At 49.2% G+C, this 26,034-nt stretch overlaps 10 protein-coding genes across 10 annotated transcripts; 4 read left to right on the plus strand and 6 right to left on the minus strand.

Moving 5' to 3' along the window:
- Nucleotides 1–229: 229 nt before the first annotated feature.
- BDR25DRAFT_350825 (uncharacterized protein) lies at nt 230–1,500 on the minus strand (the record flags this gene model as incomplete). Its single annotated transcript, XM_033694767.1, has 9 exons — nt 230–282; nt 342–439; nt 478–567; nt 644–679; nt 715–783; nt 848–984; nt 1,084–1,256; nt 1,302–1,335; nt 1,435–1,500. 9 exons carry the CDS (start codon nt 1,498–1,500, stop codon nt 230–232), a joined length of 756 nt encoding a protein of 251 aa, XP_033552291.1.
- A 1,311-nt stretch (nt 1,501–2,811) lies between these two features.
- On the minus strand, nt 2,812–8,862 carry BDR25DRAFT_301115 (uncharacterized protein). Its single transcript, XM_033689506.1, has 3 exons — nt 3,444–8,862; nt 3,191–3,383; nt 2,812–2,940 (listed from the first exon to the last, which is right to left on the minus strand). The coding sequence occupies exons 1-3, from the start codon at nt 8,382–8,384 to the stop codon at nt 2,879–2,881; spliced, it is 5,196 nt and encodes a 1,731-aa protein (XP_033552292.1). The 5' UTR covers nt 8,385–8,862; the 3' UTR covers nt 2,812–2,878.
- A 1,382-nt stretch (nt 8,863–10,244) lies between these two features.
- BDR25DRAFT_254411 (DEAD-domain-containing protein) lies at nt 10,245–12,522 on the minus strand. The gene is made up of 3 exons (XM_033686295.1): nt 11,279–12,522; nt 10,830–11,230; nt 10,245–10,778 (listed from the first exon to the last, which is right to left on the minus strand). The coding sequence occupies exons 1-3, from the start codon at nt 12,480–12,482 to the stop codon at nt 10,530–10,532; spliced, it is 1,854 nt and encodes a 617-aa protein (XP_033552293.1). The 5' UTR covers nt 12,483–12,522; the 3' UTR covers nt 10,245–10,529.
- A 523-nt stretch (nt 12,523–13,045) lies between these two features.
- Nucleotides 13,046–14,810, plus strand: BDR25DRAFT_254414 (NAD(P)-binding protein). Its single transcript, XM_033686296.1, has 4 exons — nt 13,046–13,428; nt 13,477–13,676; nt 13,736–14,247; nt 14,300–14,810. Exons 1-4 carry the CDS (start codon nt 13,409–13,411, stop codon nt 14,594–14,596), a joined length of 1,029 nt encoding a protein of 342 aa, XP_033552294.1. The 5' UTR covers nt 13,046–13,408; the 3' UTR covers nt 14,597–14,810.
- Nucleotides 14,811–15,623: 813 nt separating this feature from the next.
- On the minus strand, nt 15,624–17,122 carry BDR25DRAFT_102921 (acyl-CoA N-acyltransferase). Its single transcript, XM_033683467.1, has one exon. The coding sequence runs from the start codon at nt 16,895–16,897 to the stop codon at nt 15,800–15,802; it is 1,098 nt and encodes a 365-aa protein (XP_033552295.1). The 5' UTR covers nt 16,898–17,122; the 3' UTR covers nt 15,624–15,799.
- Nucleotides 17,123–17,348: 226 nt separating this feature from the next.
- On the minus strand, nt 17,349–18,521 carry BDR25DRAFT_213162 (uncharacterized protein; the record flags this gene model as incomplete). Its single annotated transcript, XM_033684741.1, has 2 exons — nt 17,349–18,182; nt 18,231–18,521. The coding sequence occupies 2 exons, from the start codon at nt 18,519–18,521 to the stop codon at nt 17,349–17,351; spliced, it is 1,125 nt and encodes a 374-aa protein (XP_033552296.1).
- Nucleotides 18,522–19,326: 805 nt separating this feature from the next.
- On the plus strand, nt 19,327–20,273 carry BDR25DRAFT_254424 (PLAC8-domain-containing protein). The gene is made up of 3 exons (XM_033686297.1): nt 19,327–19,586; nt 19,642–19,742; nt 19,803–20,273. Exons 1-3 carry the CDS (start codon nt 19,523–19,525, stop codon nt 20,118–20,120), a joined length of 483 nt encoding a protein of 160 aa, XP_033552297.1. The 5' UTR covers nt 19,327–19,522; the 3' UTR covers nt 20,121–20,273.
- A 373-nt stretch (nt 20,274–20,646) lies between these two features.
- BDR25DRAFT_340204 (uncharacterized protein) lies at nt 20,647–23,761 on the plus strand (the record flags this gene model as incomplete). The annotated part of the gene is made up of 2 exons (XM_033693479.1): nt 20,647–23,154; nt 23,217–23,761. The coding sequence occupies exons 1-2, from the start codon at nt 20,805–20,807 to the stop codon at nt 23,759–23,761; spliced, it is 2,895 nt and encodes a 964-aa protein (XP_033552298.1). The 5' UTR covers nt 20,647–20,804.
- A 583-nt stretch (nt 23,762–24,344) lies between these two features.
- Nucleotides 24,345–25,143, minus strand: BDR25DRAFT_310828 (uncharacterized protein; the record flags this gene model as incomplete). The annotated part of the gene is made up of 3 exons (XM_033691184.1): nt 24,345–24,453; nt 24,529–24,883; nt 24,945–25,143. 3 exons carry the CDS (start codon nt 25,141–25,143, stop codon nt 24,345–24,347), a joined length of 663 nt encoding a protein of 220 aa, XP_033552299.1.
- A 22-nt stretch (nt 25,144–25,165) lies between these two features.
- On the plus strand, nt 25,166–25,939 carry BDR25DRAFT_350833 (uncharacterized protein; the record flags this gene model as incomplete). The annotated part of the gene is made up of 7 exons (XM_033694768.1): nt 25,166–25,182; nt 25,214–25,319; nt 25,374–25,458; nt 25,505–25,519; nt 25,550–25,567; nt 25,602–25,825; nt 25,865–25,939. The coding sequence occupies 7 exons, from the start codon at nt 25,166–25,168 to the stop codon at nt 25,937–25,939; spliced, it is 540 nt and encodes a 179-aa protein (XP_033552300.1).
- Between the last annotated feature and the right edge of the window lie 95 nt (nt 25,940–26,034).

Genomic DNA, 26,034 nt, shown 5'->3' on the forward strand with positions numbered 1-26,034 from the left:
CCTGCCAGGGGAGACAGCATTCGTCGCTTGATTCATATTTTGATTCCAACCCAAGAATCTCAAAGAGCGTCACATACCCTTTCCCATTCAGTTTTATTCCCATTAGGCGAAAGAGCCATATTCAAGATTTGGACTACTCTTTATTCCAGACTGAGCTCTCGTAGACGAGCATCTTGTCTAGTCGCTGCGATTCTATTTCCACCAGGTTAGCCAGCACTTACAGGATCTTTTATTCTAACCCAAGAATCTTAGAGACAACCATGTGTGCCTCCACATTAACTCCTATTCCCACCCCGTAAGAAGAGTACTCTTCTTCTCTTAGTCACACCTTTCATTCCAACGAGAGCGCAGTGACCCATACAATTTTTTCCAGACAGCTTTATTCCAACCCGGAGCCACGCATTCTGTGGTGCGGGATGTTTTCAGCCGATAAAAGCGACTATGTTTCCATCCCCTCATAATTTTCTATTCGCCAACCGAATACAACCCGCGCCACGTAGGTTGTCAATATCATCATTTTTCATACTCATGGACTGTTGGGTTTTTATTTCGGTCTCCAAGACCCGGCTAGTTGACAGCGGTGATAAGTTTTTTTACTCTAGGCGCTTGAAGGCCATCGTCTAGAGAATTTTAAAAGCCGCACTGACTCCGGCAATCATGGGCGCCCATTTTAACTGTTCTTATTCGTGTCGGAAAGGAATACAGCTTACACACCCTTGGCTTACCCTCTGTTTTAATTCTGATCTCCAAGACCCAGCTATTACCCGTAATACATTCTCAATTCTACTCCCGCAGCATTCGGCTCTTGATTATCATTTTTAGAGGAACCCAGTGCAGAGGAACACACTGGAAGCTACCATGCGTGGTCTCCACCTCTGCTTTGTTCGCGTCGATGAAGAAGACAAAAAAAAAAGCCATGGCGTGCAGGTGTCCGGTATTAGTTCCAATCTCCAGGAACGGCCATGGATCCTTTATCATAGGCATCTTTTACTCCAGAAACATTCGCTCATTCCCTCCAATCTTTTAGAGGTGTGCAGAGAAAGGGTACCACAGCATAAATGTTATCCCCAAGGATTTTATGACTCCGTAAAAGAGTATGGCAAACCAAAGCATATGGACATCACTTAAAAGATTGTGGATTTTATCCCGGCGCCCAAGAATGCCATAGGAATCGGCGCAAAAATTTTTATCATACACATATTTTGTCCTACTCTCGACGAATTTCGAAGGAGTGCGGAGATAGGGTGTGTAACATGCTATTCGTACACGACGTTTTTATTACTCCAGAGATAGAACTATACTGCCCGGTGAATTTTCGAGGAGCGCCGAGGACAGCTAAATAACACAGTTTGTTGGGTTTATTATTTTATTGCTCTAGTACTCGCCAGCGGGCCGGCCCGAGTAGCGTCTATTACACTGTCAAACAGAGCAGACCATCACACAACTATCCGCTCCAATTGCTGCAATTTGATTTCTCGCCGACTGAAGAGATAAAGCCATTTAACTCCTCATCTTGTTATTTTTATTGCGAATTAAGATAAGACAGCAATCAGCTAGGATTATTTTTGATCTTAGAGAAATCCAGGTCGAGCCACATGATTGGTAGCGAATGGAATTTTGCTCCAGACAAAACCGGCCACATAAGGAGATCCTCAATTATTTTTAGAACGAAGAGGATTGGAGTTGTGTGTAGAGGAAGAGAGACTTAAGTCGTATGCAAGAAAGGTTTATATGCCCATGCGGAGGGGGAAAGCATGCGCGCTTCAAGGTGGAGGTGAACAACTTCGGTCACGTGGCTTTTGTGCGTCCTTCGCGGAAGCGCTAACTGTGTCACCGCAAGTGCAAATCCGGCTTAGATCTCCCACCCTAGCAAATAACAAACTTATACACTCATTAATTCTCCTTCTATCTCCTTCTCCTTCTCCTTATCTCCTTCTGCACAGATAACTCTTAGGGGTAACTTACTCAGGATACTCCACGCACCTTTAAATACACCTAATACACCTATAAATTGAAATTTTACGTCTTAAAGCCTGGTGAATTAGCCAAAACTTTGAAAGCCCTAGGTGTGGGCTATTGCGTATACCATCTAACTTTTATTTAAATTGTTAGGTGGTATGCTGAGGTTTGTGGTTCGCTTGCAGGCGACGTAGCGACGGAACTCACCACCACCCAACTAAAGAGCCCAGTATCACCTCACTCAAAGCACCAGATCAGCAGACAAAGCACCAAAAACGTGCAAGTGCATTACCATTCCATTCATCATTATCATCGTCATCGATCTAGTGCAAATGTAATGTTATCTCTTATGCACGCACAAACACACACCTTTTACCCTTAAACTCATAAACGCCAAAACACCCATCTCATTCCATCTCACCCCATCTCCACATCCCTATCACTCCCAGTCCTCTCAGATGCAAAACCTAGCTATCCTTCATCACTCATAACTATCATGCAAGCATCCATCCTCATAAGCATATGGGGAGATTACAAGGGTATGTATGTACGAGTGAGGTAGAAGGATTAGGGAGGAGGGGAGGGTGTCGTGTCGGGAATGTGAATGTAAACATTTAAGGGAACAGGGCAAGTCCAATAGAAAACGCCGAAGAATGGAAATGAAAACAAAGAACAGAACTTGGAGGGAAAGTAAAGAATTATGTACGCCAGAAATGATCTCGTGCATGCACGGAGAAGTTGCTTCGCCTCGCTGAAGTTATATATCTTCCGCATCATCTTGTCCTCCACTTCAGCATCATAGGATCTCAGTCAGATATAACACTACCCACCACATCACACCACTCTCCCCTCCTCTTTTTCATAGAAAAGCCAGGCGTGGCTGATACACACGGGGTGGTCTCAATCATCAGATATCCTTTCAAAAGATCTCGGAATCCAGACTACTCCGATAACTCTCCAGACTCTCAATATCTGTTCGTTCTGCACACATAAAGGGTCAGCCTCAATCTTCATCAATAGACTAAACACAACAAAACCCCTCGTGAACAGAACGGCACAAGACAACATAGAAACTAGGGGATACGATGGGTCTCATAATCCTTACCTTGCGGCAGGAACCCCCCAAACCCCAGAACGCCACAACAAACCCCCCAGCTTGCTTCGCAACAGAGCTATATCCAAACCCGCTCTCCCTAATTAACAGAAAAAAAGGCAGCAATATGTTACGTACCACCAACCGGTTTCCTCCTAATTACTGTGCCCGTTTGATCAAACCCTGGATGGCCACTCAATTTCTGCTGTTCACTTGGGCTTCTGCTTCCCATGGGTCTGGGCCCCGTGATCTTGCGCTGCGGGCTCACCATCGCGGCGGCCGGATTGAGATTTTGGTTATTTGTTGGACGAGGAGATGGGGTGGGGGAATACTTATAAACATTAGTAATCTTCAATCATATATAGTAAGCAGGATTCCGGGGAGGACTTACATGATGTCCTGTATCCGTCTCTAAGCTATATCTGACCTCTTGAATCGGGGCCAGCGGCGTCAAAGCACCCTGGCTTCCAAATTCATTCGGCGAGCTGTACATCTGCCTCGTCTGTCCATGCCCTGCGAGCGGCTGCTGCGGGATCAAAGGACCATCATCTCGAACCTTTGGCGGTCGTGGTGGAGCAGCTGCTTGCTCGGCCGCTGAATGCTGGCTATATCCTCCATCAGAGGAAATTGGAGAAAGATTGCCGGGGCCTTGGCTAGTACCACCACCGGAAAGCCGGTTGCGTGCGAGTGAGGGATTACTGCCCCATTGATCATAGTCCGGCGAACCAATGGGCTCGAAAGTCTGAGCTTGGGATTCGAGGTAATTCTGGTGACGACCAGTCGGACCAGGACGTGGCTGAGGGTGTTGTAAGTTTAGAGAGTTACGATGAGCCTGGTATTTGGGATCATCGAGAACGTATTCTTCTGCGTGGTGTTGCCCCTCTGGGACAAGAGGGGACGGTGATCGGATGGATCCCATGCCTTCTTGCGGAAGGGATGTTGTGGAACGCAGCCTATCGTCGTCTCGAAGCTCATATTGCTCATCCTCGTAGTACGCAACATTGATCTGCGAGCCTGACCTTGAAGCTTCTGAGAATGGTCGCTGAGCACCCGAACCGCCACTGTTCCGAGGCATGCTCTCAGGATTGGTAGAGGCCGTAGTCTTTGACCACCTAGAGATCTTAGGGATACCAAAGATGGACGAAGAGTTCGACTTATGCTTTCGCTTCGGCGTATTATCTTGGCTCTGCGATTCGCGGAATGCCCTGGAGGCTTGCGGAGGAGTTTCTTGGGGCAAAGAGTTCTGTCGACGAGCTTCCTGGGTAGGAGTTGTCATTCGTTCGGTATTCTCGTACTGCTGTCCATCATGGTCGGCAAATTCTTCCGGATCCTCTTCGACGGTACTGATACGATGCGGCTGGTGAACTTCGTAGCCCGACTGGAGATCTTGGATGCGTCTCGAAGACGGGTTGGAGAGGTAACCAGAGTGATTAGGTGAGGAGGCGGTACCAGCACGACCTTCGGGCTCATATCCAGGATCTCCGCTAGCCCTCAAATTTTCATACGACGTAAGGCTGTTTGAACGATTTGCATTCTGAGCCAAGGTCAAAGCATGTGCCTGCTTTAGACCTTCTACTTCGCCGAGCAACTGGATCAGCATCAGCTCAATCTTCTTAATATCACTATCGCCCTTCAAGCTCAAGCCTTTGAGAGCCCGCTTAAAGACATTCTTCCTCTTCGTCTCAACGTCGATATCTTCCGTGGAAGATCGAGGTACTCGTGGGGAGCCAAGGGGTTGTGGACGAGGACCACCCAGGATACGTTGCTCGGCAAGGTCGGTCCTCTTATCGTTCGTATTCACGATCATAGCGTCCTGAGTCCTGATGAACTGCTTCATCTCCTCGAAAGAGTTGCGCATCTCAGCCGCGCTCCGCACCAGGGTGACAAGGATTTCTGTGTCGCGGGCATTACGTTGAGCATCACGAACCGTCAAATGATCCATCAAAGCAACGACATCCTTGGACTGAATGCGATCGATGCCTTTGCCCGTAGCCGAATCGTATAAAGGCGAGGACATTCCATGGGAATTACCGCTGGAATGAGGACCATGCCTGTTGCTCGTAAAAATGTCCGCGCCGAGACCGGTATCATCGTCATATTCACCAAGGCCATCATCATCGAAGAGTTTAGAGCGATTGCGAAATTCAGGCGTGATGCCTCCATGAGCGTTAGCAGACTGGTAACCTTCATCCTTCCACAAGGCCGGACTTCTTGACGGTGTGCGATCCCTCTGAGAATAGGCCTGCTGCTCGTATTGGTGCTCACCTGCATAATCATGACCATAGTCATCTTCCACATTAGCGTGATATTGTCCTTCGTGTGTAGGGGACTCGTCATTTCGCACACGAGCAGCAGCAGCGGCAGCAATAGCAGCAGCTCCAACTCCAGCGCCGAGAGCAGCAACCTTGCCACGGGATCGTGAGGATTGTGAGGGCGTTTGTTCGCGTTCTTCTTGTCGGCTAATTAGATCGTCGGTCTGGTCGTGATATTCTGACCCGCCGTGAGGGCCTTTAATGATTGAAGGGTTCGTGTCGACCTCTGACTCATCATCGATGCCAAATCCCATCTCGGGCTCGTTACCCATGGGGAAGGCAGTTGCGTGCATTTTAGGTGGCTCATCAATGGACTGGGAGAGGCTTTGTCGCGGCGAGTTTGTTGCTTGCGCATTCTCTGCCAGTGTTTGGGCCTGGTCACGGATTGCTCCCCATCGCTCTTTGCTTTGTGTGTCATGTTCCGCCTCCTCAGACACATGATGTTCATGGATAGAGTTCATCGGCGATTTAATATTCTTCTTCAGCGGGCTAGATACCGAGGAGCGAACACTTATAGTGGACGGTTCATGCAGAGAGGCAACTGCAGACTCGACGGCAACAGGAGTATGAACATATTCGGGATTGGAGCCAACTGCCCGAATATCTTGCGCAAGAGATAGCTTATCCTCACTACTGTGAAGATACTGCCCTTCCGCACTGTCATTGGTGTAAGCTGTCGAATGTCGATAGTCGACAAGAGATCCGTCCTGGCTGTTGCTCTCGAGCTCCCTGCGATATATCTCGTTCTGTTCGTGATTCTTTGCGAAGAATTCATCCGCATCTTTTGGAGTCTCTGGTTCACCCAAAATCTCTCGCCCACGTTCAAGGGTTATGCCTTGTGGGCGCTTCCGGGCTTGTGCCATCTTGGAGTCGGGCGAAGGTTCGAATGACTGAATAGACATATTGGATGTTTTCCGCTCAGCTTTGCGTCCTGCTGAGGACATAGAAGCACCACTATGGATGGATCGAAGATGATGTGGAGAACCGGATACCTCCTCCCTGTAACTAGCCTCACTCTGAATTGGGCTGAGACCACGATTAGGAGTCTGCTCATCAATCTCATATTGGGAAACTTGAGGTTCAGTACTCTCAAGCGCACGAGCTTTAGCAGCCGCCGCAGCTTCAAGGCCTGCTGTCGAAACTTCTCTTGATCGTGAGGAGAGACTTCTATCACTCTTTGGGGCTGACATGCTAAGATCTCCCTGTGATCGATTGCTGTGCGCCGTTCCAAATGCCCGCTGGAGAGCAACTGGGGTTCGTGTAGGAGTTCGAGGAGACGGGGACATATATCCACGAGGTACTTGATGAATAGGAGTCTCAGAACCTGTGCCCCTAGAGGATCTGGAGCTAGGCCGGTCGCGGGTTTCGGTCTCGGCGGAAAGAATAGATTCTCGAGTCAATTCGGATCCCTGAAGCTCACTCTGAAGGATTGGCAGAGGAGGCACCGCCATTCTGTCTTGACGACGGTCTCCCTCAACACTCTCAGAGATACTCGCCGTACGGCTTCGACCGCTTCGGCTATGCCGTCTCTTCCTCTCCTTTCGATCTTCCTTCGATTCACGAGAGTCATGGTGTCTAAGCGCAGCTGCAGTCAAGCCGGCTCCCGCGAGCCCAGCTAATGCAGCATCACGAGCAAAATGTCGGTCTTTATCCTTGCTCTTCCGGCGACGAACCTTTTCTTTCTCTTCCTCACGCGTGGAGTCAGCATAGCTGCGATCTGAGACGGAGCCTTTGCTCGATCGGCGTTCTCTACGGCTTGAATTGCCGGAGAGAATAGTGCCTGGGTCATCCCCATCTCTGTTCAGGACAACCTTTGGCTTGTTGCCGGCTATATGCGGAGCACTCGAGGACTTGGACACTCGTCGACGGGAATGATCACGAGAGCTTGTGGACGGGATAGACTCGTATGCGCTCTCGCGAGACATGCGCTCGAATTTACTTCGATTCTGCTGAGTGCGCTGTTCCTCCTTCAAGGCATTCAGCTCAGGCAAGATCAGACGTTTGATAGCATCCTCAACTGTCGCAAGGAGCTTCGGATTGTTGATGGACGAAGCGCCTGATGCGCCTGATCGAATTGAATGAGCGTCGCCAGATCTACGATGAGCGTTAGATGACAACACGCTCGACTCGGTGCCACTAATTGCGCTTATTTCTTCATCGCGAGACCCTTTGCTGGTTCGACGATGCGACTTTCGGCTGGGAGTGAGCTCCTCCCTGCTTGTCTTGCTCGTCTTGGCTTTGGAGCCGCTGCTCTCCACAGGCTTTTGTTGCAGCTTCTCCATGACTCGCTGTGTTATGCGCTCCTTGCTCAGGCTTCTGCTTCGCTGGCGGGTGGGCGCTTTCAGCGTATCTCTCGTCTCGGTCTCAACTACCTCTTCTGTCCTCTCCAGACTGCGACTACGACGACGGGCAGGACTCCGAATAACAGGCTCTCCTTCAAGCATGCTATCCGGGGGCATAGAAGAAATGTCTGAGGTCACTGGAATATACCGCCCACCAGGGCTAGACAAGTCACTGATGTTCTGCAAGACTTCGATGTCAACAGGCGGGAGCGAGGAGACGTTAGAGCCTTCTGAATAAGACGGGTCTGTCTGGACTACGTCTTCACGATGCTTACCACCCAGCGAGATGCGGCGGGTGTACGAGGGCTTCCGAGTATTCCTACTCGTCTGCGTGATTTGCAAGTGGTCGCTGGTGGACTTGCTTTTGCGGTGAGACGGCGTGACACGGACGCGGACGCTTGGGCGCGAGTGGACTTTCCCGTCTCCTTTACCGCCTTCGAAGTATTCAATCAACAGCGAAGTCTGCGAGGGATGCTTCTTGGGCCTTCCAGCCTCCTTCTTGGCCGTGTTGATGGTGACGGGGGTGCCGTCTTCGGGGATGGAATACGATGTTTTGTCGGTGCGCGTGGAGACGTCAGTGAGGAGGTCGTCTCGCAGGGTGGTGTCGTTGTCGATGGAGCTCAGAGTGGAGGGTTCAGTGGGCGCCGGAAGAGGAGGTCGTCGAGCGTCCAAGCCCATTGTGGATCCAGGAAGGCTCTAGAAGGCGGTCTGCTTGACGGGAGACATGGAGGCGGACTGATGGTGTCTCGAAGAACGACTTGAGCTGGCGGTTGGCGGGGGTGGGGGAAAGTCGAGTATGGAGGGTGGAGCAGGCGGAGGGTGACGGTTGCGTGGCTGTTTTTCGTTTGCGCAACAAGAAAATGTCGTCGGTGCAGGGCAGGCCGCGGGTCTTGGGGCCAACCAGACGCTGACGTCGTATCCGCAGAGCAAATGCAAAGAATAGAGAACGGGAGTGGGGGAGTGCGAGAGTGCAGTCAATACATGGCCAGATGACGCAGATGTTCCGGACGTCGCAGCGAGAGTGCGACGGAAGGGTGAGGTGATGGGATGGCGGGCTGCGGCGAGCGAGAGTGTTGTGTGAGGGAGAGCTGAGAGGGCGATGTGGTGTTAGCAACCGAGCCGCACTCGCACTGACGACCTCCAGGCCTTGCGCGGGGCACAGAGCGCAGACGTACCGACGTCGACTATCACGTCCAGCAACGACGGCGCTCGTGGCGGTCACAGGTAAAGGTAACAATGGCTCGCGGGGAGCTTACAATGATGGTGAAGAAGACGGTGGATAGATGTGCTCGGTGGAGAGGTTGGTGCCAGGGTCGGTCATGGGCTCCCAGAGAAGAGCCGTCACCTTCTTAGCGCCTCGGTGGCTTATTGGCCAACGACTCTAACAACAAAACGCATGGGCCGGCGAAAATACAAATATGCAGAAATCAGAGCTTCGTCGTCCTCATCGCTTGCTGCTGCGCTGCTCGGAGGCCTGATTTGAGGCCAAGTCTGCCACTGTGGACACGCTGGCGTCTCTTCTCGCTCCACTAGGCTCCACGGGAGATGGACGTTCTGTACCACGCCAGCCTCCCTCTTTCTTGAAACTCTCCCTCTCTGTGCAACCAGAGGCCAAACTTGACTCCATCTCACCTCGTGGCCCTCGTTCTGCTTCATGCAGGAGGGTGCATCAATTCCACACCAGAAGTCTGCAAGACCCACTGCACACGGAGGTAGCGAGGCCCCGATTCCCCCCCCCCCCCCCATCAGCGTTTGCATGTCTGTCAGCCGCCCTGGATTTTTCCATCACCACCCACCATTGGTGCCGAATATGGTCGGTGGCTGGGCTCCGAACCTCACGAAGAGCACGTCGTGGGAAAAGCAGCGCTTCACTCCTCGAATTGCCCCATCATTCACTTCTCGCTCCCTCTCCCCCCACAGACCTTCACTCCTGCTCCCTCACAACCATCCCCATCCCATCCCATCTATCTTTAGCCCCATCCATCCCTTCCACACCAGCCCATCATCGTTCGCCGTCTTCGCTACTGTCGCTCCGGAAACCGCAGGCATTCCTGCTCACTCTAACGCTATCCAGCCTCGCGTCTCTCGTTTGCCGGCGCGGGATCATCCGCCCTTCAGCTGCAAACCCACCCCTCGCCAACGTCATTGGTTGAGACAAATTCCAACTTGCCAACGCAGAGCTGCTGGACGCTCCACTCAATCTGCCTCATGCACTTTCATTCTCGTTTGCAGCCTTACCGGCAAGCTTCTCAAATGTAGCTGCGGGTGACTTGCGTTTGCATTTCATCGAATAACAGTCAAGAAACTACTTCTTGCTATCGGACTTCACTGACCGCAACTTTGACAGCACAACGGCACGCTATATTACGAGCCTTTCAGACTCGTCGAATGGGGGTTCAGAGACCGGATATTATGGAGGAGCATTTGTCCAATCTGGAAAGCTGGAAGATTGATTGAACACGTTGTCAACATACCACACACTGAGTCGTAATATCTTTCACCAGTCCACAAATAACCGTGGAACCTTCATCATCAACTCTTTCACGTGGTACGCTAAACGTCGTGGCCGAAACTCCTCACTCGCGGATACTCCGCCATCCAGACCGCGTACCATCGAAACCTCCACCAAACCATCTCCAACAATCGGAGGATTTCTCTCAACGGTTTCACTCCCAAAACATTGCGGCTGCATGGCGAACTGAATCATGATGCATTTGATATGCCACTAACCCCCACTAGCCACGCCCACGTTCCGCTACTCCTGTGGTCGCTCTTTCCCGAAACGCCAACCACGGAAAGTCCAACCCACAATCATATTTCCGTTCAACCTTCTATCCGTTTCGGCTTGAACGGCCGGTTACCCTGTCTCGGCTGGCTGCCATAGGCTCTCCTGCCCTCAACCTTCTTGTCCCGACTCAAACTTGCGCCCAGAGAGATGTCGATGCGTGGAGGAGTGGAGAAGCCGAAGCTCTTAGAGACTTTCACAAGATCGAGCTTGTGCACGTCGAAGACGGAGCGGAGGCTATGTGAGGCGTAGGCTTGGAGGTAGGACCTATAGCCATCTTTTGCTGACTAAGGGCAGAGTCAGTCTCACTTCTCAGAGACGAGTGGGGCGTGATGTACCTTGTTTAGATAGTAGTTCTTGCCAATCAATGTCTCAAGCTGACTTTGAATATTCAAAATCTTATTCGCAGGCAATTCAAACTCAACCAGTGGCACCCTCGCTTCCTTCAACAGCTTCAAAAATCCTGCCTCAGAAGGCAGGAGAAACATGAGCGAGCGCCCCTTTCCATTTGCCCCTCTCGCCGTCCGTCCCACCCTGTGGATGTAGTCTCGAGGGTCGTCTGGAGGGTCAAACTGAATAACCCAGTCCACTTCAGGTATGTCAAGACCTCTAGCAGCAACGTCTGTGCAGATGAGGGTGCCAGATTGGGCATTACAGAATTCAAAAAATCGATTTGTGCGAGTTTGCTGTTTCAATTTGCCGTGCAGGTCGAGGACTGGGAGGTCGATATAGTTGAGTACTTTCTCAATTAGCCTGTGTTCCCATGTAAGAGGACGAGGAAACTTACGCTCAGCATAAAATTTAACACTATTGCACGAACTAAAAAAGACGAGAATCTTTTTCTTTTGGTGCTTCTTCAGGAATGAAAAGAGCAGCCTGAATCGAATATCGCTGTCGCATATGACATAGCCTTGCTCGAGACCCTCCACTGTGCTGTGTTCCTTGCGGTGATCAACATTGATATACAAGGGACCGGGCCGCAATGATATCCTTGCAAGATCCTCGACCTTTGTTGTCTGTGTTGCCGAGAAAAGCATTGTCTGTCGCTCCTTTGGCAGTATTTTGATGATGGATCGCATCTCATCTTCGAATCCAACCTCCAATATCCTGTCGGCTTCATCAATGATCAACGACTTCAAATTCTTGAAAACAAAACCCTGCGTGTTGTGCAGGTGGTCGAGCAGGCGGCCCGGTGTCGCAATAAGAAGGTTCACGCCCTTCGCAAGTTTTTCTGCCTCTGCCCGCCGATTCGCTCCTCCGATCACGATGCCAAACGTCTGCGAATGTTTTTCGAGGAGTTCACGGGCAACGCCGAAGATTTGGAGGGCAAGCTCTCGGGTTGGCGAAACGACGATCACGCCTGTGCCATTCCTAGGCTTGAAGCGCATCTCGGAAAGCATTTCGATGGCTGGGATCAAAAAAGCCAGTGTCTTGCCCGAACCAGTCTTTGCCGCGCCAAGGACATCCTTACCCGCCATTAGAGGAGGTATCGCCCGTCGCTGGATCTCCGTCATGGTCTCGAAGCCCATTTCCTTTATAGCCTCCGAGGTGCGGTCGCTCAGATTCAGCTCGGCAAAATTCTGTGCTTCATCAACGGTAGGGAGGGATACTAAGGATCCCGAGGGAAGGTCGGTAGGAGGGATCACATGGTTTATCTCGCCCTCTGGCTGTTCTTCGCCATCCCGCTCCTCCTCATCCTTCTCCTCCTTTGATTGCTCGTTGGCTTCGACCTTAGTCACCTTCACTTTTGCAGCTACCTTCTTTAGTTCTTTGTTAAGGTCTTCTTCGTCCTCCTCATCTGCTCCTAATTCTTCCGCAACGTCTGCTGTTTCCTCCATTTCAGGCTCAGGAGTGTGTTCCTTCTTCGACTTCTTGCGGGGCTTCACTGACTCCACCGCGCCATTACTGGGACCGACGGCGGCCTTCTCTTCGCCTTTCTTGCTCTTATGCTTGCGCTTGCGCTTCTTCGACTCGATTTCGTGAGTAGCCATTTTCGTGACGAGGATCGTGGTATTCACAACTGTGGAGCAGTGGATGGAATTTCTTCGCAGCCAGAAAAAAGTTTCGGTGGAGTCGGCAGAGCCGAATACCTTCCCCGAGAACGCTAACGCATAATGGACTAGCGTTTTGCGAACATCATCTTGCCCACACCTCTTCACAAGGAGATGAACGCTACTCCACAAGCACATACAGATTGACGGTCTCCGACAATCTCCATCCTGGCCATGGGGTTGCTAGCAACTCTACGAGGTCTGTCTACCTTGCATTGTACTTCTGAAGACACTTAATGTGGGAACATTCCTGTTTCATCACTGCAACCCTTTTCTATGGATATTATCTAGTGACATGTCAAAAATACCAAGCATACGAACTCATCGAAAAGAAAAAGTTTGAGCTGTATAAAGGCGGAGATTACGTAATTGAGAATCTCAATCGGTGGCACATTGAGCGACACGCGCGTCATCCGGAAAGGTTGGACGGATCTTGTTTCGGACAGAGAAGAGGAACCTTAGCCTACTACTGAGCATCGAACACTCCATCAAGCGTATATAAGATATAATGGGTCTCTTATTTTAAGTATAGATTTTATCATCATCAAACGTGTGACATGCCAAAACCGGCGTAGGCCGAAGAGTGTATTACCAAGCAACTACCGAACCCCAAACCCCTCTCCAACAGCCTCACTGATTTATCTACTATTTTTCACTGCAATTCCTATAACTACCTTGCAGGATCACGTTCAATTGGGTTTAGAAACCAAGATCTCGACTCTAGGACGTAAGTAACAACTACAAACTCCACTTCCTCATGATTCATAGCAAAATCTGCGTCTTGAAATACAGTTACCCTCACTCAGCCTCGAAGACCACGCCGAGGATCCATTCATTTTATTGAAAACTTTTATCCATTCACTTCAATGGCACCAAAGATTTTCCTGTAAGTCTCCCTTCATCCACACCCAACATTGTCGCTTACATAAAGCAGTACGGGAGCCACGGGCTACATCGGAGGCTCAGTCCTCGATGCTATAGTCACCAGCCACCCAGAATACGACATAACGGTTCTTCTCCGATCCGTTCCGCCAAGCTTCTCGTCCCGTTATCCAAACGTCAAAATCGTAAAAGGGCATTATGACAGCTTCGACATCATTGCGGATGCTACTTCTCAAGCTAGTGTAGTCGTCCGTATGCCTCTAATCGAAATCTATTGATCCAAGACACGCTTTAACTAGTGAAATTTGTAGACAATGGTAACTCCGACCACGAACCTTCTCTAAATGCCATCATCACCGGGCTTCTCCGCCGCTCCACCCCATCCTTCTTAATCCACCTCTCCGGGACAGGAATCGTCTCTGATTTCCGCAACTCCACCTACCTCGGTGCCCTCAACCCTAAAGTCTGGTCCGACATCACCGATCTCGACACCATCTTCTCTCTTCCCGACAACGCTCTCCACCGAAACACGGAGAAGCTTATTCAAGCGGCTGTTGCTCAAGATGGCGACAGGCTAAAAGCAGCGATTATGTGTCCTCCAGATATCTACGGTGAAGGGAGAGGGCCCTTGAGGTCGAAAAGTGTGTTTGTGCCGTGGTTTGTAGATGAATCGAAGAAGCAAGACGGGGGCGGAAGAACATTCTACACTGGAGATGGAGGGAATACAAGGAGCTGGGTGCATATTGATGATCTGATGATGCTTTATCTGAAAGTTGTTGAAGCGGCGGTTGCTGGGGGTACGGGTGCTGATTGGGGGAAGGAAGTAAGTTGCATCCCCTGCTTTATTTTCTGTCCTCATTGGTGATTTTGTATAGGGATACTACTTCGCCGGCACCCAGGAGGTCTCCCAGCGTGACATCGCCATCGCAGCAGGGAAGATCCTCAAAAAGCTTGGAATTATCAAGAATGAGGAACCCTTTCATGCTTCCCTTGATCAGATTGATACTATGTGCGCGGAGCGCAATTACCCTGGCATTGCGAGGTACCTGTTTGCGTCGAATTCAAGGACTGAGGCTGAGAGAGCGAAGAAATTGTTTGGATATAAGCCGAAAGCCCCCACGTTGTTAGAGACGCTGGAGGATGATATTTTGAGTGCGGTTGGAGAGAAGTAGGGGGTACCACTCGATTTCTGTACTTGCCCTTTGCGAGGGGCTCGTCAATGGATCTGTTTGACTTGAAAGAAAACCGTAGTCGAGTTCAAACTCCACCCTGCTCAAAAATCGGGGTGCATTTCCACGTAGGACAATCATCTATGGTATCTTACGACCTAACGTGGACTGTTGCCAGGATTAGGTACATGTATTAAACATCCTGCGAGAAACAGGGGTGTTAAGAGGATAGTAATTTCTGTACTAACTACCACTATCATGTTAAGGGACAAAATTCAGTATGCTGAAATTTCTAAAAGCCGGTCTAAACTCAATTATTCAGAATGCTTCACCGTGTCTCGGAGAGCGTCTTGATGGAGCCCTAGATTGAGCGTGTTGAGTCAAGCTACGCTTTTCTTGGGTTTTCCTCATCCCACACTACTGTGTGCGAACTAAACCGCGCGGAAGAGGCTATTTACCGGAAGCAGAATAAAATCGGCATGCAAGATACTATATGTTTTCAGCGATGCCGCTAAAAATTCCTCTTCGGCGCGTTCATGCGTCTTCCTTGGAGAACAGAGAAATTCAACATCGATTCTATGTTGTTATACTTCTTTGCTCACTTTCAACAACAGCTCAAATTCAATCCTCCCTTCCGATGAGCAGCTGATAGAGCCAACCTCCAACACCATTCATGAGGGTTGATCACGCAGATATACGAGCAGAGGGGTTCCCCCGTGTAGGTCCACTGCATTGATAACCCTGGCGCCAAAGTCTCATTAACGTTGTATCGAAAGGCTAGAGTCACCACCCTAACCCCAATTTCTCGCACAAGATGGATAGTCTAATGCGACTTCGATCTTGGGACATGACTGTAAGTTACTGGTGCCCTGTCGAGGGACGTCTGCCTTTTCGGTTTGAACACTACGGATAAACAATCAGAAACAAACCCACAACGACACATAGTACCAGCCTTCTTAAGAGAGTAATGGCTCTCCCACTCGAGACTTCACATAAGATGAAAAATCAACGGTAGAGCTAAGTAGAAAGGGTTTAGCCTTACTATAGATTGAGTTTGCCATGTTACACGCTAGCTGCCTTCTGGATTGACTTGGAAGAAAGAATCAGGAGCCGAACTTGCGCGACTATGAAGACAAGACACAATGACGAAAAGGAGTGAGAGGACTTCTTGACTTAAGGATCATATTTCGAACATTCGGGCAGAAACTACAGGTCAGCACTAACCCACACCGTCTTCTGGTACACTAACGAATCCACCCATTCCCCCTTGCACTCATATGCCTTTTCCGTCAAACTCACCTTCTTGAACCCCAGTCTCTCAGCCATCTTCCAACTCCCGGTATTCCTTGGATCACACTCAATTTCTAGTATATTAGGGCTAGGGAGTACGGGAATGAAAGCTCTCATTGCTTCAGTCGCAAAACCTTTTCCGTGCGATTCAGGTATGAAGGAGAACCACAGGTTAGCGTGTGGTAGATTCAACGCTTCACCATGTTCATCTGTACGCTTGAGCAGAGCTCCTACTCGACCAATGAAGTTGCCCTCGTGAACTACTGCCAATTCAAAGTGGGCTCGGGGCGTAACGCAAGAGTTCTGAATAATCTTCACCACCTCTTCTTTCGCCTGCTCTAGAGTCCTTGGCTCGAAAGTCTGATATCGAACGACCTCAGGGATAGATTCGAGAGCATGAAAAGGAGCCACATCCTTCATAACAAACTCTCGAAGTACGAGTCGATTCGTTTTGATTGCTCCCTGGCGATGGCCTTTTTTATTTACGGCGTGGATCGCTGCGAGTTCCTCTGTCGCTAAAAGACCAGCTTTTGTGAGAATCTTCTGTATGATGCTGCTCTTCGCGTCGATATAATCAACGATATTTAGATCTAGAGCTGCAAGTTGGAGTTTGATTTGACCGTACTCGTCTCGAAGCTCTGGATTCGAGCGGAGGGTATCTCGGACACTGAGGTGATTTCGAGTTTGGAACGCTCCATCGACGCAGACGTATATATTCCTCGGTGGCCGCTGATCCGGGTCGCGGAGCGCATGTCGATCTACAATCCCAAGCTCGCCGAGATATGTGAACTCACCATGCCTGACTAAGGCAGACACAGCATCGTCGAGATTCTCTTTGGTTACGATAATGTCGATGTCGATGATGGGCTTCGCGGCGAGTCCGGGAACGGATGTACTGCCGACATGTTCAATAGAGAGCACGTCAACTTCACTGAGAAAGAGTTTCAACGTTGATTTAATTCTTTCAAAGTGCTGAGGCCATTCCGGATTGTATTGCTCGACGACAACGGACATGTTAAAGAGTCGAGGTAAATTGTGGAGTGCCAAGACTCAGAGATTGGGTTTGGAAATGCCCCACCAAGCTGAATATTCGTATTTCGCGTTTCGTGTCACAAGATTGGGAGGGAAGGTTTGCAGTGGAGAGGACGCTCCGAAGGATCATTGAAGGGCGTGTTTGCGTTTTGATATCTCGCATCTGAGATTATGCGATTCTCCTAAAGAAGTCTTAAAAGCAGCTAGAGCAGTCCTGAGTCATAGGAAGTAATGGTAACATGGCTCAGTGAGGTGACTGAACTAATGCATCCGAGGATACCACCCTCAGAACTAGGGCATTCTGTGTAAATTACCTTTTCCCGGCATTCAAAAGTGGGGTCGAGGGGCCGAATTGATAGATTTATGAAACGCCCTCAAAGTGCTACATTATATACCCTGTTCCTGGGTGAAGCTGAATCAGGAAACAGTTGTTTTAAACGGACGCTTGCTCCTTTGTCCATTTTCCACTTTCAGTGACCTCGATCGGAACCTGGTGGCCCTCCTCTTTTTGCTCTTCCAAGGTCGACACCTCGAAATACTCCGACCGGGAATCGTCATACTCAGACGCCAAAAGGGCAGCTTCAACATCCTCTTGAGTGAGTCCGATAGGTCGCACTCCACGCCAACTAATGATCCGGCGAATGATAGTAACCCCTCCGAAAATGAGGGACAAGGTAATCAGCACAAGGGCATTCTCTTCAAAAAAGGCGGCGGTCTTCCAAAGAACCAAGTGGACTTTTCTTGTCATTGTTCCAAACTTGCCATAATAATCCCATTCTAACGGATTGAATCCAGTCTGGATCATCGCGTACTTGCCACAAGACATCTTGAGGGGCTGTTTCCGATCGTTCCGCTCTATAGTCTGAATGTCCTTGATCATGAGCATTGGCTTGTCGCCAACAAATCCTTTAGCAATCAGGAGTTGCACGATTCTTTGGCCTTTCTTGTCTAATTTCGCACTGGATGGATTGTACTGAGTATGACGTATATGAATGGCAGTGATGTCAAACTGTATCCACTCCTCACCCGGATGTTCAGTCGCGAGCTGGGTATGCTCATATTGAAGCGAGAACCTTCCGTACTTGGTTCCTAAGGTCCAGGACGAATCTAACATCTCTATACTCTCGATTTCGTCCATTATACCAGTGGAGAGGTTCGCTGGGGTTTGGAACGCATAAATATTTAGAGGAAGAGGTGCGAGAGGGGTAATTGTCTCTCCATTGAGAAGAAGGCTAGGTTGAGAATCATCAATCGTGAAGTTGAGAAGCTACTATCAGTTAGTATAGATGAGGAATACGACCAGCGGTATACATACAAGAGAATTGTCCTGTGCCGGCTCCTGCCATGTCTCAAGTACCGGATACTTGTTGCGGACACGAAACGGGCATCCTATGCACTCAAGCTTCACAATATAGCTCTTCTCGTCTTCTACGGTTGTGATTGCCGGCGCAACCTCTGGCGGTATTAGGTCATGCTCCTTGTACCAGGCTGCGGTCTTGTCATCCTCGTAGCTCCAAGTGTAGTCCCTCCAGTCGTCAGATGGTGCTCCAAGGCGAGCGGCAGCACCAGCAACATAAACCAAGCCGAACGCGAAGAGACAATACATAGTAGCTGTTGCTAACAATGAACATCCGTAGGGAATGGAAAATGCTAGCGAGTGACAACTTCTGAAGAATCAAAAAGGTGAGATTGGGTAATTAGTGATCGTCGACACCTTCGGTTGGTACTCCTTACGCTAGGCTGAAATGGTTGGCGGATCTATTTTGGGTAATTGAGGACTTTAAAACCTTAGGCAACAAACGAGATGTCTTCCCAGCTCCCACTGCAGTAAAAGGAAGGATCGCCGCATTTACCATCTTTCAAATCTCAAAAATGACAACCCTTACGTTAGATTTGTGGAAGCTCTCTCCAAAAGCAGTGTAGGGCATAGCACTCAGTTTGCCTGAAATCCCACTGATACGAGATTTCTCAAGGCTTCAGCCTCCACAATCACCCGCAGCTCACACGCCTCTCCCAAAAAAGACAAACGGTTTTAGGATTGAGGATGAGATTGGCCGGTTGCTGACATCAACATGTCTTTAGCTGCCCAGGCTTGGAAAGGGGTAGCCGAATGGCCCCCGAACGAAACCGCACCGGAATATTCTGACCAAACAAATACATGAATTTTGTCCTTCGCCAAGTAATAGTTGGATCCAATGCTTGAACCGGAGCGGAAAATGGGTGTTGCCCCAAGGTTTGGGCTGATGCGCGGCCAGGGATCAGTCCGGTGGGCGTTGGCCCAAGAAACCATCGCGTCTCAGCCTTGAGCGCCATAGCCTCCGGGATACCAAATGTGAGGGGCCTGACGCATTGTCATTTCGGGAGATACATAAGAATACGTGGGAAGCCCGCACTCGCGTGCTTTGAGAAGATTGAGTTCTTGCTTCAACCTTATCTTTCGGGAGAAGCCCTTTCAAGTCTTGTTCATTTAGTTCCTAACGCCTTCTTGATTCTGTCACCTTTCGTCAATACAATCAGTTTTGGATATAATATTTGCAACTTATTCAACGTTCAACGAACCTTGATCACTGCAATTCCTTCTTTTCCTTTAGCGTGTATATTTTCAGTATGTCTAATCAGCGACAAGACTGGCACCATAGTGGTGCTTCTTGTTGTACACCATTCGGTACATGTACGTACATACTCTAAATTATCGTTGACACGGAATGAAGTTGACAGGTTTCTAGGTCTACTGTCTTGGTGCTGTCCATGCATCACGTACGGCCGTACCCATCATCGCGTGAGGTTTGATGGAAGCATGCAGGGCTATTCTTGCTGTAACGGCCATGTGAGTACTTTGAATTGCTACCTCACGTATAACGAGCTGTTCATTCTAACCGTTTCAAAGTGTATGGCCTTCACAGGGCTAGCCTGTCTTGGCCTGTCCTTCATTCTGCCTATGATCCAACGAGGAGATATCCGCGCTAAATACCATCTTTCTGGAAATGGATGCAAGGACTGCCTCTGCGCCTGCTGCTGCCAGCCTTGCGATCTTACACAGCAGGACAAGGAAGTTGCTTGGCGTGAAGACCACAAGACTGGAATTGCCCAGCAGCCCCAGCAGCACGCCCCGATGCAATACCAGAAACAACCACAGGACACGTATGGACAACATCCGCAGCAGTTTCAACAGCATCCACAACAGTACCACCCACAGGGCCATTGATTGAGACTAGATAAGATGGAAGGGGCTAAAAAAAAAGGGTGAGAAACAGGAGGTATTTCCGGTATGGTTGAAACAATTTACAGAGGATTGCAAATTGCTATTGTAGAAGGTACTGGTGAATTCGGTCTTGGAGTGATACCATTTTATTTTCAGGAGTTGTAATTCCAATTTTTCTTTCTTTACGCCTGTATTCTCCTGCGTGCCTCGCTGCTTGTTTAAGATTTGCAGACACTCTTTTAACCTCAAACAGAGGTTCGTCAGTTTTCCGACAACTGGGTTTCCATTAAAGATCAAGCCCGGGGACTGCCAACAGCTTCGGTGCTTGGCCTTGTGTGCGTGAGATTAGCGATTGGGGTGCCCAGAGCGAAGCGTGCGGATTCCCAGTCCAATGGTTCAGCCACTCGCAAGTCACCCCACCTCACTTCGAGAGTCAAGTCGAGGCAATCCTACCGCATTTGCAGGTTGTTGTTTCAGTTTTCACTCTAGATGCATTGCTGTCTCGCAATACTGCGCCGCACGGTTCCTTCCGCAACCCCAGGCGCGAATGTGTCGTGGAGCAACAGTCGCTTAACCCTAACACTTCTGTCTACAAGAAGAAATGGATAACATCCTCACTTTCGTTTGACCTCTGTGGTTATTTCGCTTTTATGCCTGCCACATCACCAGAATCGCTCTCGGTAAAGAATGGATCTTATACCGACGCCTCTGGAGTCAATCCCAGGAGTCAAGGTACCATTAATGAGCATAATCCCCTACGATTTCAAGGATTTCTCTGAATTCCCCCAACGACATGGATTTGAGCTAGAACAGCTACTTGCTGCCGATCAAGCACCTGTATTGATCGCATCTGTTATGCAGTCGTGGCTCTTCTTCGGTCTACTCTCTGAATTCTTTCAGAGACCAGTCAACACTAAGGAATTTTCAAGCCTCGATAATTCATCCAGCTCCAGGGTTATCAGTTTGAGACCTCTTGGGCCGCTCCTCAGATCTCAGCCTCGTAACGTCGACCTTAAAGGTCGCTGTGCCTTAGTAGAGCGTGCTACGGACGGTTTGCGCTTCCTGGAAGATAGCCCTGTTTACCAACAGTATACTCCTCCAATTTCCGAGATCGGCTTGTCTGTTAGGATGCTTATATACGCTCTTGCGCCTGAATCCGGAGGGCCTATCATTAAGCTCAGTCCGCATCCTTTGATCTCAAGGAGACTGAGGGATGCTGGATGGTGTCCTTCGCATATTCGACGAATAGAAGGATTGAAAAATGATTTGCTTGGGTACTACCTATCGCTCCTCCGTCGCCCCAACCCTCGAGGCTTCCGCCATGATGCTTGTCCACCAACGAACTGCGAAGCAAGTAGCACATCGCTATCCAAAGATTACGTTAGCCGTCATACTCACGTCGATGGGGGTCCTTGCCCTCTAATCCATGTCGACCAGAAGCAAGTGAGGGCCATTATTGCGAACGGCGACATCCCTCTAATTTCCATACAATTCTCGTCCACTGGAGCTATTACCTTAAAAACTCGCCCGGCACAATCACGAGATCGCTTTATAGCAATATCACATGTCTGGTCTGACGGCCTTGGAAATCCAAATTCGAATGCCCTACCAAGATGCCAACTAAACCAACTTGGAGCCTACCTACAACAACTACCTCACCCTTCCACTCAGCCAGTGGACGGCGATTTTCGCTCAGTCTTCAGCTACGGCCCGGTTTCCGTCGACCTCGCGAAGCTTAGCATAATTCTTCGAAAGTCAAAACGTCCAACGTGGTTCTGGATGGATACCCTCTGTATTCCTATCTCGACAGACTCTGCAGACAAAGAAACAAAGGAGCTGAAAAAGCGAGCTATTGATTTAATGGCTGTCATTTACGGGAGTGCATCCCAGATCTTAGTCTTAGACTCAAGCATTCAACAATCTCGGATTAGCACCATGGATACAAGCGAGATGCTCGCACGTATTTCTTTCAGTAATTGGATGGGACGTTGTTGGACACTACAAGAGGGCGCTCTCAGTCCCTACGTCTACTTTCAATGCGCAGATGGAGCTATAAACATCCTCAGTGCTTTACCAAGGCCTCGCTTTCCTCAAAATTTGTTTATTCATCCTGCGTCTTTTCGCCTAACTGATTTGTCAGGCACCCTACAATCTTTGAAATGGACGTGGCAGCACAGTACAGAGTTGCACCATTACAATTCCTGTCACATCCGTGGGAATATCGAACAACTGATCTATAATACTCTGTATTCACTGTGTACGACTTCGTTGCACATTTCTGGCCAATCCAAAGCCCAGAACTTCTACAAGCTCCCCTTGGCTCAAATACCCCTTCTGACCGCCCAATGGGTGCAAGAGTTGGTTTCCGTTTGGAACGCCCTATCCATTCGTACAACCACCATGGCAGAAGACCTTCCTGCCATATTTGCCAACCTACTCGGTCTAAACGCATACCATGTTCTCGGGCTTCCTCCTCAGGAAAGATTGAGGGCGATAATTGAAGCTGGTGATGCGCTGCCTGTTTCCTTTTTGTACAACTGCGGACCTCGGGTGCGACCGAACGAGAATCATCGAGGCCGCTGGATCCCAACTGTTCTCAATCGCTATGCTCTTAATGAGATGCCCTTAATGCGTTTCGATGCGGCTCGAAATGTTTTGCTGCGGACCTCAGACATGCTCCATCATGAGGTCCATATCAGTCCAACGTTCCTGCTCTTTCAACGAAGTTTGCCAATCGTCCTCGAAGAGTTCATTGTAAAAACTAAAGATGGGAAACTATGGAAAATCATATGCCATCGTGACGAAGATGATCAGTTGGATTGCGGGCCATTTAAGTGCACTGGCCTTCTCATTAGAAGTGCCTATGGCCAGGGATGCTGTCTCCGTCTTATGCATGGCGTTGAAAATACCAAGTTCGAAGGGATATATGATTGTCCTTGCACAGTTAAAGAACTCCAGGAGGATGACTTGGATATTTCCAGCAGAGATTTATTCTCCGCCGACCAGATCGACTCATGGACGATTAAGCTTCTCAACGGTAAGATCACGCCATCCCAAATGCCTCTGTATTTGCAGTAGTCAGGAGACTGATATTTTCAGACTCGGATCCTGCTATCGCCCTGAAGCCCCGTATTTCCCAGAGCCCAAAAATGACGTTCTTCAATCCGAACGAGAGTGCACACTGGCTCTTACGCTTTCTTTCGATTTGGTTACCTTTGATTCCATTGATATTGGTACCTATGATTCTTCGTATCTACATCGCTGCCCATTCTGAATGGTCTACGCTATCAACTATAGGCCGTGCATCTCTCATAGCTTTTATCGTTCAGCGCATTCCCACTCCACTGTCATTCTTCCCAATAACGCAAGCCCTTTTCATTGTCGACCGAAAACAATCTGTGGGAGGATTATGTTCATTGGATATTGCGTACGTTGTCTTGGATCTGATATGGATTGCATATGTTGGTTTTGCTTTTGCACTCACTGTACAGCAGTGGGTTCAGTATCGCTTTGAATACCAACTTTCTGTCTTAAAGCAGGACTGGAAGCAGGAACCTGATATTGGCAAAGTGTGGACCGTGATACAGAGTCACTTGCCTGGTAGCTGGAGGAGGAGGATAGAAAAGGTTATGTTTAACCCCTGATTAGCACGTCATTACTCTATCCACGACCTTTGACATGGCGGTAGCTTTGTAAGGTGTCAAGTTCACAAAAGAAAACGAGATATCCTTCAAATAGGCAGTGATAAATGGACGAGTATGAACCATCGACTTAATATGTCAGTATCAGAACGAGTGAATCACAAATTTACTTTCCCCCCAAGAGCCTTTTAGGTCGGAAATATCCGTCATTATCGAACAAATCCTCCACCTTCCCATTTGTGCACGGTGGCCAATTCCTGTAGTGTTGTCAACGGCGTACTTCTAAATCTGGATACAGAATTCTACCCACACACGGGACGAACTCTGACTTACCAATGACGAGTCTTAATTATAAAACGCCAGGATTGTCAGAGACAAGAAAAAAAGAGACCTTCAAGCACGCTTTGGCCTCGCACTCCTATAAGGCTTGTTAAAGGCTCTCTCGTTTCTGTGCAGGGATCCAGAAGATTTTAAAAGCGTTCCGTTATAGCTCCGGCCTCGACATTTTGTTCTGTATCTGGGCCAATCTTCTACATTTTCTCGTTCATGCACCCCCTGAAACAAGAAGGGTTATCGGAATTAATGGCTACTCTGATACCGGCCCATAGTAGTTATAATATTTCTTTCCTTCAAATCCTTCGTCACCACGTTGCTGACCGGATAACTCCGAGACCGATCCCGCTCTGCTTGACGAGCTAGATAAGTGTCACCATGGACTATATTTAGTTACACGGTCGATACGGTCGGTTCCTTTCTCGACAATAGCTTACCGAATATGTCCAGTACTATTGTTCTGATCGATATCCCAGCGACAAGTGACCAGAAACCCTTCCAATTTTGCTCTCTTGAAAACTTCCAAGAACTTAGATGGCGGGTTTCCTCGCTCGCCGGGGTCGAGTCCGACATCCAGGATCCTGCCCTTATAGGGTAAAGCATCTGTCAGCGTAGCCATAGTGGGGCCCGGCTCGATATCTTGTAGAAGACACATGCTCAAGCTAGTACCCATGCCTAATTCACGCTCTACTTTCACGATGGCATACCGCAGCTCCACAATGACAATGGGGAATGGGACCCTGTGTGAGGTGAGCGCCTGAGAGTCCGAGAAAAATCCGTATGAATGGCGTTCTGGGAATGGGTTTTATTGAGATAAGCCAAGCAGGTCGATGAAGTCGGATGAAGTCCGTACTGTAGACTGTGACTAAAGATGTGAGGTTGTGAAAGGAATACACATCTGAAGGCGTGTCTAGCGAGCCGATGGCTTCAGGAACTATCACTTGGTTTCGTGTGGCGATCTCAAGGATGAGCGATGGCGTCAATGTATTCTCATGGTTGACATGCAACTCAACCTTGGGCGTGTTGGCGATGACGTTGCTCAGGAAAGCCATGACGAGAGGATTGTGTTCGAGAATGCGACACGCGGAGGAGTTAGCTTTAATGGACGCCATTGCGACATAGAACCCAGCAGCTCAGTCAATCCTTTGATAATGGCAAGTGTGGAAATGCTGGGAGGGGGTGGCTGGTGAATTGCTTGTCGATAATGCCTCCTATCTCTTGCTGGCTCGTGTGCAAACTCTTATCGTGACACGAAAACGCTGGCTCCCTGTTCTCATCTCAGCCCTCCGCCGTAACCCGTTGCCTCGGCGGTGACGGACTCGATAAATCCACGGTTCACCGCTCGTCGGCAGCTACCTCTGAGACGCGTCTCATTTCCACAGGCGCTGGGCAACCCTTCAACCCAGACTTGAGATGGTGACGCTAGCGGTTCGCCCCATGTCGCCGAACGACCCTGAGCAACATCCCCTGCCGACCGTCCTGCACAATCTATGCACGAGATATCGATGAGGACCCACCTTCTTCCAATTTCGACTTTGCGATTCCGCTTTCAGCCTCACGTTTAGGGTCAAGAATGTTCCGTTAAATCTTGGACCTATCTATGGCTTGCCACTGATCTATTGGCTCCGTGCCATGGTGCCATGTTTCTCTCCTCTGTCGTCTCTGCTTTGGTTCGACTCTGTCATCGTTCCAAACATGTTCAACCTAAACGCCAACACGACGTTGAGGCACCAGGTCGCTATATAACTTTTGTCCGACTGGTGACTTTTGCAGTATATGTCACCTGTTCTATATATCTTCGGACTTTTAGAGCGAGTGGTGTTGCCCATCTGCATGACTTTCATTTGAACGTGGCATTCGCTCGTTCTTGCTTGATACCCCTAATTCTCTTCTATATCTTTTCCTTCCATTAAAGAACCAGCCTTTATTCATTAACATCTTGA

This window comes from Lindgomyces ingoldianus (assembly GCF_010093535.1).
Source record: "Lindgomyces ingoldianus strain ATCC 200398 unplaced genomic scaffold BDR25scaffold_5, whole genome shotgun sequence".
NCBI classification, from domain to species: domain Eukaryota; kingdom Fungi; phylum Ascomycota; class Dothideomycetes; order Pleosporales; family Lindgomycetaceae; genus Lindgomyces; species Lindgomyces ingoldianus.

Bases quoted from the DNA above. Each gene is read 5' to 3' on its own strand.
- BDR25DRAFT_301115 (XM_033689506.1), bottom strand. From the start codon at position 8,384: ATGGGCTTGGACGCTCGACGACCTCCTCTTCCGGCGCCCACTGAACCC. The intron at 3,384-3,443 runs GTAAGTCCTCCC...AATGTTTATAAG, and splicing joins AGACGGATACAGGACATCAT to TATTCCCCCACCCCATCTCC. The intron at 2,941-3,190 runs GTACGTAACATA...TTATGTGTGCAG, and splicing joins TAGGAGGAAACCGGTTGGTG to AACGAACAGATATTGAGAGT.
- BDR25DRAFT_254411 (XM_033686295.1), bottom strand. From the start codon at position 12,482: ATGGCTACTCACGAAATCGAGTCGAAGAAGCGCAAGCGCAAGCATAAG. The intron at 11,231-11,278 runs GTAAGTTTCCTC...TAATTGAGAAAG, and splicing joins TGTTAAATTTTATGCTGAGC to TACTCAACTATATCGACCTC. The intron at 10,779-10,829 runs GTACATCACGCC...CTCTGCCCTTAG, and splicing joins AGAACTACTATCTAAACAAG to TCAGCAAAAGATGGCTATAG.
- BDR25DRAFT_254414 (XM_033686296.1), top strand. From the start codon at position 13,409: ATGGCACCAAAGATTTTCCT. The intron at 13,677-13,735 runs GTATGCCTCTAA...TGAAATTTGTAG, and splicing joins TCAAGCTAGTGTAGTCGTCC to ACAATGGTAACTCCGACCAC. The intron at 14,248-14,299 runs GTAAGTTGCATC...GATTTTGTATAG, and splicing joins GTGCTGATTGGGGGAAGGAA to GGATACTACTTCGCCGGCAC.
- BDR25DRAFT_102921 (XM_033683467.1), bottom strand. From the start codon at position 16,897: ATGTCCGTTGTCGTCGAGCAATACAATCCGGAATGGCCTCAGCACTTT.
- BDR25DRAFT_254424 (XM_033686297.1), top strand. From the start codon at position 19,523: ATGTCTAATCAGCGACAAGACTGGCACCATAGTGGTGCTTCTTGTTGT. The intron at 19,587-19,641 runs GTACGTACATAC...ACAGGTTTCTAG, and splicing joins TTGTACACCATTCGGTACAT to GTCTACTGTCTTGGTGCTGT. The intron at 19,743-19,802 runs GTGAGTACTTTG...ACCGTTTCAAAG, and splicing joins ATTCTTGCTGTAACGGCCAT to TGTATGGCCTTCACAGGGCT.